At 40.8% G+C, this 12,538-nt stretch overlaps 1 protein-coding gene across 4 annotated transcripts in view; it reads right to left on the bottom strand.

Moving 5' to 3' along the window:
* The window catches only part of PCYT1B (phosphate cytidylyltransferase 1B, choline), a 73,436-nt gene extending 65,001 nt beyond the window's left edge, over positions 1–8,435 (bottom strand). For all 4 annotated transcript variants that reach the window (XM_073901970.1, XM_073901971.1, XM_073901969.1 and 1 more), the window contains exons 1-2: positions 8,405–8,435; positions 8,190–8,306 (exon numbers count right to left, since the gene is read on the bottom strand). In XM_073901970.1, coding sequence (XP_073758071.1) covers positions 8,190–8,306; positions 8,405–8,420 — 133 coding nt within the window. In that variant the 5' untranslated portion in view covers positions 8,421–8,435. The remainder of the gene's footprint in view (positions 1–8,189; positions 8,307–8,404) is intronic.
* Between the last annotated feature and the right edge of the window lie 4,103 nt (positions 8,436–12,538).

Raw genomic sequence — 12,538 nt, 5'->3', positions numbered from 1 at the left:
TTCAGCACTTAAATCTATAATAAGGAAGAAGAGGAATAAAATCAATGCTAAACCCTATCTCATTCTAGCAATAAACATTCATCCACAAATCATAAAATCCCACTCCTCTCATTTGGAGGAACAAGGATAAAAATACAATGGATGTCTCCACAGAAACAATGGGAGCAAGAAGAGAATGGAGTGAAATATTTAGTATTGAGAGAAAAAAACCCCGCCAACCTAGAATTCTGTACCCTGTAAAATTAACCTTCAAAAGAGAAGAAGAAATAAAGACCTCCCCCAACAAACAAAAAATGAGGGAATTTCATTCCAGTAGACCTGCCTTGCAAGAAATGTTTTTAAAATTTCTTCTTTAAAAAAAAAAAGTTCAGGGCACCTGGGTGGCTCACTCATTAAGCATCTGCCTTCAGCTCAGGTCATGATCCCAGGGTCCTGGGATCGAGCCCCGCATCAGGCTCCCTGCTTGGTGGGGAGCCTGCTTCCCCCTCTCCCACTCCCCCTGCTTGTGTTCCCTCTCTCACTATGTCTCTGTCAAATAAATAAATAAAATATTTAAAAAAATAAAGTTCTTTAGGGAGAAGGAAAATGATGGTTCAGAAATTCAAATTTACATAAAGAAAGGAGGATTCAAGAATGAATAAGATAAAACCTTTTATTTCTCTTATTCTTAATTCATTTAACAGATAAACAATTTTTTCAAAATAGTAACAGCAACAGTATATTCAATTATGAATGAATGACTGCAATCATACAAGGGATGGGAAAGAGGAATAAGAAATATTTTGTTTTGGGGCACCTGGGTGGCTCAGTTGGTTAAGCATCTGCCTTCGGCTCAAGTCATGATCCCAAGGTCCTGGGATCAAGCCCCGCATCAGGCTCCCTGCTCCGTGGGAAGCCTGTTTCTCCCTCTCCCACTCGCCCTGCTGTGTTCACTCTCTCACTGTGTCTCTGTCAAATAAATAAATAAAATCTTTTTAAAAAACTAAAAAAAAGAAATATTTTGTTTTTACAAGGTACTTGTACCAATAGTATAGTGTTGTTTGAAAGTGGACTTGGATTAGTTTAGAATGTATATTATAAACTCTAGGGCAACCACTAAAAAAGTGAAAAAAGAAGTATAATTGATATGCTAAGAAAGGAGAGAAAATGGAATCATATAAAATGCTAAATTAAAACTACAAAAGGCAGGAAAAGTGTGGAAGATACAAGTAGGAACAAAACACAAAGGCAGCAAATAGAAAACAGGGAAAAATAAGGGATATATTAAACCAACTATATCAATAATCACTTGGAACACATATGGTCTACATTTATCAATTATAAGACAGAGATTGTGATAAAAAACAAGACCCAACTGTATACTGTCTACAAAATACCCACTTTAAATATGAAAACATATATACATTAAAAAGGATCAAGAACATGGAAGTAGGCACATTAATTTCAGACAGTGTAGACTCCAGAACAAGGAATGTTATCAAGAAGAAAGGGGCATTACATAATGATAAAAGGGTCAATACTCCACAAAGACATAGCAATCCTTAATGTGGATGTGCCGAAAAATAGAGTCAAAATATATGAGGCAAAAACTGTTGTAACTGCAAGGAGAAACAGATGAATCCACTATAAGAGTTGGAAGCTTTAACACCCCTCTATCAGAAACAGATAGACCTAGCCGACAGAAAATGAACAACGACATAGTTTAACTCAACAGCACCATCAATCAGCCAGATATAATTGGCATCTACTGACTAGTTCATCCAACCACGGCAGAATATACAGCTTTCTCAAGCTCACATGAAGCATTCACCAAGACAGACAACATTCTGGGCCATAAAACACACCATAACACATTTAAAAGAATAGAAATCATACAGTCTGTTCTCAGACCACAGAGGAATTAAACTAGGAATCAAAAAGAGAAAGATAGCTGGAAAATCCCCAAATACTTGGAGATTAAGTAACGCACTTCTAAATAACACACGGGTAAAAAAAAACAAATCTCAACAGAAATATTTATTTATTTTACTTTTTAATAATATTTTATTTATTTATTTGACAGAGAGAGACACAGCGAGAGAGGGAACACAAGCAGGGGGAGTGGGGGAGGGAGAAGCAGGCTTCCCACTGAGCAGGGACCCCGATGCGGGGCTTGATCCCAGGACCCCGGTATCATGACCTGAGCCGAAGGCAGATGCTTAACGACTGAGCCACCCAGGAGCCCCATCAACAGAAATATTTAAATCTTTTGAGGTAAATGAAAATGAAAACACAGCTTATCAAAATGCGTGGAATGCGGGGAAAACAGTTTAGAGGGAAATATGTAGCATTAAATGTATAATTGGGGAAAAAAACAAAGTCTAAAAAGTCTAAATATCTGAAGTCAATAATCTAAGCTTCCACCTTAGGAAACTAGAAAAAGAAGAGCATATTAAATCCAGAGTAAGCAGAAGAAATACTAAAAATCAGAACAGAAACTAATGAAATTGAAAACAGGAATCAATAGAGAAAAGCTGGTTCTTTCAAAAGATCAATAAAATTTATAAGCCTCTAGTTAAGAAAAAAGAGAAAATACTCAAATTATTAAAATAGGATATTCAAGAGGGGACATTATTGCCGATCTCATGAACATTAAAAGGATAATAAAGGAATATTAAGAGCAACTCCATAATTTGGTAACCTACACAAAATGGACAAATTCCTTGAAAGACACAAGCTGTCAAAACTTACACTAGAAAAAATAGACAATCTGAATAGAAATTGAATCAATATCTAATAACCTTCTAAAAGAGAAAACACCAGGCCCAGACGAGTTCACTGGTAAATTCTACCAAACATGTGAGGAATAAACTATACCATTTCTTTACAATCTCTTCCAGAAGACAGAAGCAGAAGGAATACCTCCTAACTCATTCTATGAGACCAGCATTTCCCTAATACCAAAATCAAAAGAAGACATTGTAAGGAAAAAAAACTCAGACCAAGTTGTCTCATGAAAATGGATGCAAACCTGTTCAACAAAATATTAATACCTCAGATCTATCAATATATAAAAAGAATTATATACCATGACCAAGTGGGATTTATCTCAGGTATGCAAGGCTGGTTCAACATTTGAAAATCAATTAATGTAATCCATCACATCAACAGGCTAAAGAGGAAAACCACAAGATCTTATCAATAGATGCAGAAAAGGCATTTGATAAAATCCAATACTCCTTCATGATAAATACTCTCAGAAAACGGAATAGAGAGGAACGTCCTCAACTTGATAAACACTATCTACAAAAAATCTACAGCTAACATCACACTTAATGGAGAGAAAGTTGAAGTTTTCCCGCTAATATCAGGAACAAGGCAATGACATCCCCTCTTACCACTGCTTTTCAACATTGTACTGGAAGTCCTAGCTAGTGCAGTAAGCCAAGAAAAGGAAATAAAAAGTATACAGACTGGGAAGGAAGAAATAGAACCATTTTTGCTCACAGGTGATATGACCACCTGTGTAGAAAATGTGAAAGAATTTACCAAAAAAATTCCCTAGAACTAATAAGCAACTACAGCAAGGTTGCAGGATACAAGTTTGATATATAAAAGTCAATCACCTTCCTACACACCAGCAATAAACGAGTTTTGAAATTAAGAATGAATTACTATTTACATTAGCCCCTTCCCTCCCCAAAATGAAGTACTTAGGTATAAATCTAACAAAATATGTGCAAGATCTATGTGAAGAACCTACAAAACTCTGATGAAAGATATCAAAGAACAAAATAATGGAGAAATATTCTATGTTCATGAATAGGAAGACTCAGTATTGTCAAGATGTCAATGCATCTATAGATTCAACGCAATCCCAATCAAAATAACAGCAACTTATTTTGTAGCAACAACTTGACAAATTGATTCTAAAGTTTATATGGAGGGGCAAAAGATCCAGAACAGCCACATCAATATTGGGGAAGTAGAACACAATTTGAAGGCTCACACTAACCAACTTCAGTACTTACTATAAAGCTAAAGTAATCAAGAAGGTATAGAACTGGTGAGAGAATGGACAAACAGATCAATGGAACAGAAAAGAGAGCCTAGAAATAGACCCACATAAATACAGTCAAAGGAGCAAAGGCAAAACAATACAGCAGAAATTGTGTATTCAACAAATGGTGCTAAAAAACCAGACATCCACATGCAAAAAAAATACTCTAGACACAAATCTTATAATATTCACAAAAATTAACTCAAAAGGGATCACAGATTTAAATGTAAAACACAGAAGTCTAAAACTCCTAGCAGAAAACCTAGATGACCCTGGGTACGGCAGTGATTTTTAGATACAACACGAAAGACACGGACCATCGAAAACAAAAGTACTAAACTGGACTTAGTTAAAATTAGGAACTGTGGCCCTGTGAAAGACTGGAATGACATTCCCACAGGTTGGGAAAAAATAATTAAAAAAGATAGAAGAGATAAAGGACTGTTATCCAAACTAATCAAGGAACACTTAAAACCCAGTAAGAAAATGAACAACCAGATTTAAAAATTGACAAAAGATCTGAACACACACCTCACCAAAGAAGATATACAGATGGCAAGTAAGCATATGAAAAGATGTTCAATATCTTATGTCACCAGGGAATTGAAAACTAAGACAACAATGAAATACCCCTATAGACCTATTACAATGGCCACAATGCAAAACACTGACAGCACCGAATGCTGGTGAGGGTATGGAGCAACGGTAACTCTCACGCACTGCTGCAGGAAATGCAAGGTGGGGCAGCCACTTTGGAACAGCTTGGCAGTTTCGTACAAAGCTTAACATACTGTTTTTTTTTTTTTAAGATTTTGTTTATTTATTTTAGAGAAAGAGAGAGAGAGTGCACACGTGCAAGTGGGAGGGAGAGGGGGAGAGCCTCAAGCAGACCCTGCACTGATCACAGAGCCCAACTTGGGGCTCCATCCCACAACCCTGGGATCATGACCTGAGCTGAAACCAAGAGTCAGACACTCAACCAACTGAACCACCCAGGAGCCCCAAAACTTAACACACGATCCAGCAATCATGCTCCTTGGTTGGTATTTACCCAAAGGAGTTGAAAACCTATGTCCACATAAAAACTTGCATACGGATGTTTATAGCAGCTTTATTCATAATTGCCAAAACTTGGGAGCAACCCAGTTTTACTTCAGTAAGTAAATGGACGAACTGTGGTACATCCAGACAATGGAGTATTATTTTATTATTCAGCACTAACTAGTGAACTAGCAAGCCATGAAGAGACATGGAGGAACCTTAAATATGTATCACTGAGTGAAAAAAGCCAATCTGAAAAAGGTACCTACTGTAAAATTCCAATTATATAACATTCTGGAAAAAAACTATAGAGATGGTAAGAAGAAAGTGGTTGCCACGGGCTGGGAGGAGAGATGGATGAATAGGCAGAGCACAGAGAGTTTTTAAGGCAGTGAAACTAATTTTGTACAACATGACAATAGCAGATACATGTCGTTATACATTTGCCAAAACCCATAGAATGTGCCACACTAAGAGAAAAGTCTAACATCAGCTGTGGACTCTGGGTAACGATGATGTGTCAGTGTAGGTTACATTGGACTGTAACCAATGTATCAGTCTGGTCTGGGATGTTGATGACGAGGGAGGCTATGCATATTTGGGCATATGGTAATTCTCTGTACTTTCTGCTCAATTTTGCTGTGAACATAAAACTTCCCTAAAAAAATGTTTATTGAGGGGATGCCTGGGTGGCTCAGTTGGTTAAGCATCTGCCTTCGGCTCAGGTCATGTTCCAGGGTCCTGGGATCAAGCCCTACATCGGGCTCCTTGCTCAGCGGGGAGTCTGCTTCTCCCTCTCCCACTCCCCCTGCTTCTGTGCTCTCTCTCTGACAGGTAAATAAATAAAATCTTTAAAAAAAATTTGTTGAGGTTTGAAAATGTCAACACTTACAATATTAAAGAAATTACGTCTTTTACAACTATTTAAACTTCGAATAGAAGGGGCACCTGGGTGGCTCAGTCGGTTAAGCATCTGCCTTAGGCTTGGGTCATGATCCCAGGGTCTTGGGATCGAGCCCCACATCAGGCTCCCTGCTCAGGGGGGAGCCTGCTTCTCCCTCCCCTCCCTGCTTGTGCTCTCTCTCACTAACTCTGTCTCTCTCTCTCTCTCTCCCAAATAAATAAATAAAATCTTAAAAAATAAAAATAAACTTAGGATAGAAAATTTTAGATGTCAACTTAAAAAAACTGCAAAAAGGTCTTTAGTTTTTCAAAATTCTTTTAGGGATTGTGGGGAACAAAGTTTGAAGACTCCTAGTCTAAGACAATGTTTATCAGCAGGGGCCTCATCATCCCCTAGGAAGCATTTCAGGAAATTGGTGGGGCATCTTTAGTTGCATGATTGGAGGCAGCTACTGGCATTTAGTGGGAAAGGTGCCAACGATGCTAAACATCTTGCAAGGTGTGGGGCAGCTTCGTGGGAGATTTTTGGCACAACACGCAGGATTTCTGTATGACCCTGCACTACTGTTTTAAATCATTCGAGTCTAGAAACTAACTTTGTTTTTCTTCTCATCACAAAGCATTTCTAGAATAGCTGGGGTAGATGCTGCATGTTAGAGGAAGGCAACTGCTATACAGCTCAAAGGAAGACTGTACTTGTCCACAATTTTATCCAACCATGTTTGCTACAGCGACGCCCCTCACAGTAAGTGAGCTCTGATACCATGCCCCTGGTATCACCCTAACGTGATCACCCACAGCTATGGCGGGTGTTCCCACTAAGTGTGACCCACATTAAACCACCTCCCAACTTGGGTCACCAAAACACTGCAGAGGTCTCCCCAGGGCCTCAGCAGCTCAGGTCCACACTCCAGGTAGTAGTGCTCCTTCTAGAAATGGTTTTCCACTCGAGATAAACGGAAATGAACAACAGATGGGTTCTCTGCCTGCCTTGGGTGCCCTCTGCATGACTTGTCCAGTACTCATTGCCTTTTAGCATCTCTTCCTTCTGGAAAGAACTCCATTCAATAACCACGTGGTCATCATCCTCAGTAAAATCTGTAGAAAGGTGCCTCTCAAATATCCAAAACATAGTCTTAAACTTGCAGAAGGTAACAAAATACTTTAAAAACAGAGTCATGGGGGCACCCGGGTGGCTCAGTCGTTAAACGTCTGCCTTCAGCTCAGGACATGGTCCCGGGGTCCTGGGATCGAGCCCCGCATCGGGCTCCCTGCTCCGCGGGAAGTCTGCGTCTCCCTCTCCCACTCCCCCTGCTTGTGTTCCCGCTCTCACTGTGTCTCTCTCTGTCAAATAAATAAAATCTTAAAAAAACAAAAAACAAAAAACAGAGACATGGTCTCTTAACAGCACCTTTTTCCTCACAGTAGGGGTTTCAGGGTTGACAGTGCCTAGTTCAGCTAATGGCACAAAAACTGATCACCATGAAAGGCTATGGTGCTTCCAGAAGCTACAGAGGTGAGATACAGGTGTCCCCAGGCAGGCACTATCCCCTTTACCCAAACTGAAATGGGTAGTAGGCCTTCTGGAGGAGGAAAATTTCCATCCACATCCAACCACCCTTCTCCCACAAGCTTATGAAGCCATTTTCTTCACTGTGAACCAAAATTACCCAGGTATCTAAATCTCCATTTCTTTAACACACAATACATAAGCTCCATTAACTAGGTTATCATCAGCCACTACACTTAGCACAGCAGCATCCGAAGTGCTGTGGGCCACACAAAGCAAACAGACAATGACCTTGTTTACCCTTAATCATCCTTAAGCCCCTCAGCTCTCTAGGATTTGAAATCAAAATAACATTGCTTTTCTCCTAACCTTCCAGAAAATTTTAGAAACGTAAATTTGATCATGCCTCAATCACAAGAAGAAAGGCATTAATGGGAAACATGAAGCGGTTGCACTTGGTGGTATTATTAGTCTGTCTCTCTCTGGGAGTCAGTGGTGTCTAATCCCATGATGTAATTTCCCCTATGGCTTTTTAAACGTCACGTTAAATTTCAGACAGCCAACAAGTGAGCCAGTATCAGCTGAAGTGGGAGTAATAACCATGTGAGATTTTAATAATGGAACTCTGAAAGGGATCCTTTTCAGGAGGCACATTATAAAGGGATTTTCTAGACAAAGAGAAAATGCAATTCTTACCTCCAACCAACAAGTAGCTGTTGGGAAACAGTGTTTTTGCTTGCATAAGTGCCCTTGCATGACCGGAATGGAAGAGGTCAAATATTCCATCCGCATAGACTCTGACAGGCCTGTCAACTGTGGAAGAAACAAAGTGTCATCAACACAACCGCAGAATAAGGCAGCCCTGTGACCTGATGCTTCTGTCCTCAGGACACCAGTGTGAGGAGGTTTACCTGGATAAAACACCATGTCTGGGTACCATCAGTCTCTTATTAGGGCACACAGTGACTTCTACAAAGAGGCTCTTCGGAGGCTAGCAAAGTGGAATAAAAACAGAACTAAGAGCGACCCAGAACACACATTTTAAGCCAACAGGAGAGACAAACACAAAGCGGCCCGGAGTTCTCTGAACCCAGAGTCGAGTCTGGGGTGTCTGAGCTGGCCGATTCAGACAGCCTAGGCATCAACAAAGGGTTGGCAGAGTCAGCCCAGCGGGGCTATCGAGGCAGGAGTAACCGAGTCGCTTAATGAAGAGGAAAAACGACTTCATTCTTGACTCGGGCAGTCCTGAATGAAGGCCCCCGAGATCTGCTCCCCAAGGCAGCATCGTGCGGGAGTCTGCTCGTGCAGCTCCGGGAGACAGGCGCGCGCCTTTCCTCCCAGCTCCAGGCCCCACCGGAAGCCCCGAAGCAGCTGTGGCGGTACGTGCACCACAGGAACGCGCGAATGCTGCCAACCTGGGCTTACTTCTCTCCGGGGCGCCACTGCACCAAGCTCACTCCCTAACCTCTTTGGCGTCATAAGAGATGGGGGGGGGCACGTGCCCCAAAGACAGAAGAGTCAGGTGACATGTGGGGGTGGCCCTCAGTGTTGCAGGCCAGCGACCAACACTACAGTCCCTCTGAGGGACAAAGGTCAAGAGAGAAGAGGCCTCACGAGACATTCTCACGGGGCCATATGGTGCTCTGGGAAGTGCCATTCCATGACAGAGGGATACGTTCAGCACAGCCCCCTGGGAGCCAGGCGACGGCACTAGGAACTACAGGATGACACTTTGCTGAGACAGCCCAAAGACCCACCTCCTCCAACAACACGGAGACCTTGGGGGTAGAGGGGTTGGGTGCCAACTTTTACACCATTCTGGACTATCGACAAGGGAACTAGAAAGTGAAAATATGGCAAACTGAACATATATGCATTTATTTCCACTTTCTCCCAAATAACACAAGAATTACAGGTAAAGAATTAAAAAGGTATATGCCCCCCCCCCAAATAAATTAAAAGGTATAATCCCCCAGGGCAGAGGAAACAAGAAAGGCAATGACAGCGGATGAGAGATGTGCACAACATTTTGGAAAGTTAAGATCATCAAACGGTGAGTGTCTGTAGGAAACAAGAATTGGGGTTAGGGCAGGTAGGGAAAGGGATTGTTGAGTCACTGGGTGTTTTTTGTTTTTTGTTTTTAATAAGCCTAAGAGTCCTACTGACTTTTTCCAGTACATGCATGTATTATAATGATGTTATAAAAATAAATTTAAAAAAGAATGCAAACTTTTGGTGAATGATTTTTAAGACAGATTTAAAATTGTGATTACTTCTTGATGTAGTACAACCTCATTAATTTGGAATATAAATTAAAAGGAATGTTACATTAATAGATTCAGATGGTACAATGTTTCTAATAAATTAAATTTCTCTAATAAAAAAGAACTCGAGAGACTTTATGTCAGATCGGGAATTGCAATTATTCCCAATTATACACCATTCTGAACAAACAGAATTGCCTTCACAGGATTATACTGGATTCTAAATAAGGCATGGTAAATAGAAAATGCTTTGAAATAACAAACTGTCTAATGAGGGATCCTTGGTTTCAATGTTCTTATTCAATTTGAATTCAATTGAGGAAAATTTGTTTTAAGATATAAATCCCAGGGGAAAGCAGATGGCAGTTTTGCAAAACTTTTTGTTATTGATTCAGAGGTGATCAAGATAAATGAATTCAGGAAGCAGGGAGGAAAGAAAAGTAAAGAAAGATGACATAATTACCGAGAAAAAGACCATTTAGTAAATCTTTGAAGAGTATTTGTGGAGTTGATTTTGCAATAAGCTCACTTTTTAAAATTGTAGCGTGTCAGCAATTTCCAGACTGGGAAACAGGACCAAAAAAAACAACACCCCAAACCAAAAACCAATCTTAACAAATGAGTGCTTCAAGAAAAAAAAAAAAAAGACAAAGAAAGATGGAATGGAAGTGGGTCTGCAGATGAGAGATTGAAAAGATTTATAAAGGGGTGCCTGGGTGGTTCAGTCGTTAAGCGGCTCAGGTCTTGATCCCAGGGTCCTGGGGATCAAGCCCCGCATCGGGCTCACTGCTCGGCGGGAAGCCTGCTTTGCCCTCTCCCACTCCCCCTGCTTGTGTTCCCTCTCTCGCTGTGTCTCTCTGTCAAATAAATAAATAAAATCTTTAAAAATAAATAAAAGACTTATCAACATATTGAATGTATAGATATTATTTGGATTTGGGTTCAAATTAACTATCAGTAAATGAGGACATAAGATAATCAGAAATTGGAACACTGGATATTTGGTGATATTAAAGAATTACTGTTAATTTTTAGGTGAAAAAATGGTATAATGGTTATGTTTTTAAAAACTGGTTTTTAAAGACCTTTATACAGAAATATTTATGGATGGAATGATAGGAAGCCCAGGGCTTTGTTTCAAATAATTCAAGAAGGGGCAGTGGATGGGGGCATGCATGGGGTAAGACTGGCATGGGGTGGTGGTTGTTAGCTATAGATGACAGACACATGAAGGTTCATTATATTGTTCTACTTTTGTGTATGTATGAAATTCTCTACAATAAAGTTTTTAAGAGTGTGGCTTTTTTTTTTACTTTGTATGTTTATTTCTTTTATTCTTTTGTTTCAGATTTTTCTGGACATCTTTTTAAGCATTTGGGCATTCTCCAGAGCATCTATGTTGGGAACCACTGGCTGGTGAAGCTGGAGGTCTGGCAATGATCCCGAGTGGGAACCCAACTACACCATGGCCATGGTGGAGAGACCTTAAGGGGCCTCCCAGGGATCCCTGCCACCTGGTGTCTATGCCTTGGTGCCAACTCCTCCCTTTGAAATGTGAGTGGGGTGGGCGCCTGTGTGGCTCAGTTGGTTAAGCAACTGCCTTCGGCTCGGGTCATGACCCCAGGGTCCTGGGATGGAGCCCCGCATCTCGCTCCCTGCTCAGCAGGGGAGCCTGCTTCTCCCTCTCCCTCCACCTGCCACTCCCCCTGCTTGTGCTCGCTCTCATTGTCAAATAAATAAATAAAATCTTTAAAAAAAAATGAAATGTGAGTGGGACCTGTGACTTATTTCTAACCAGTTGAGTATGGCAAAGAGGTTGGATGGCACTCCCACGATTACATGACACTATGTAAGATTCACTCTTTCTCTCCCGGTGGCTTTGAAGAAGGAAGCTATCGTGTTGTGATAGGGCCACATGGCAAGGAACTGCAGGTGTCTCCTAGGGGCTGAGGGTGGCCTCTGGCTGACAACCAGCAAAAAGCTAGATCTTTAGTCTTAGAGCTGCAAGGAAACAACCTGAGTGAGCTTGGAAACAGGTCTATCACCATCAAGCCTCCAGGTGAGAGATTGAGTCCTGGGTGACACCTTAAACACAACCTTGCGGGACCCTGAGCAGAGGACTCCGTTTAGCCAGGCTCCCGGCCCACAGAAATTATGACGTAATAAATCTGCATTGTTTTAAGCCACTAATTCTGTGACAGTGTGTTATGCAGCATAGAAAATGAATACAATGGCATTATAAATTTTCTGCCCACAGACAATTATAAATTCTTAGAAGTATTTCAAATAAATTGCTGTTTATCCTGAATGGACAGAGTGAGGTCTAGCAGATAAATGTGATGTTCTGGTAAAATGCCTATCTGTATAGCACATGTCGATTGCTATGTTCCAAATAATTTCCATATAATGAACTACACATAACACCAAAACGATGCTGAATATTTGCTTAAGAATCATGGATACAGGGGCGCCTGGGTGGCTCAGTCATTAAGCGTCTGCCTTTGGCTCAGGTCATGATCCCGGGGTCCTAGGACCGAGCCCCACATCGGGCTCCCTGCTCAGTGGGGAGTCTGCTTCTCCCTCTCCCACTCCCCCTGCTTGTGTTCCCTCTCTCACTGTGTCTCTCTGTCAAAAAAATAAATAAAATCTTAAAAAAAAAAAAGAATCATGGATACAAATAATGACCATGGTATAGTATTGTGGGGAAATCTGACTTTTTTTTTTAACTTCCTGGATCTTACACTGCAAATTTTTCTAAGTTATTCAGCACTTATAAACAAA

Source organism: Callorhinus ursinus, unplaced genomic scaffold (assembly GCF_003265705.2).
Source record: "Callorhinus ursinus isolate GAN/ISIS: 27379988/994484 unplaced genomic scaffold, GSC_fseal_2.0 scaffold16, whole genome shotgun sequence".
Lineage (NCBI taxonomy): Eukaryota > Metazoa > Chordata > Mammalia > Carnivora > Otariidae > Callorhinus > Callorhinus ursinus.
Note: the sequence above shows the minus strand (reverse complement) of the source record. Positions and strands in the feature narration are given on the sequence as shown.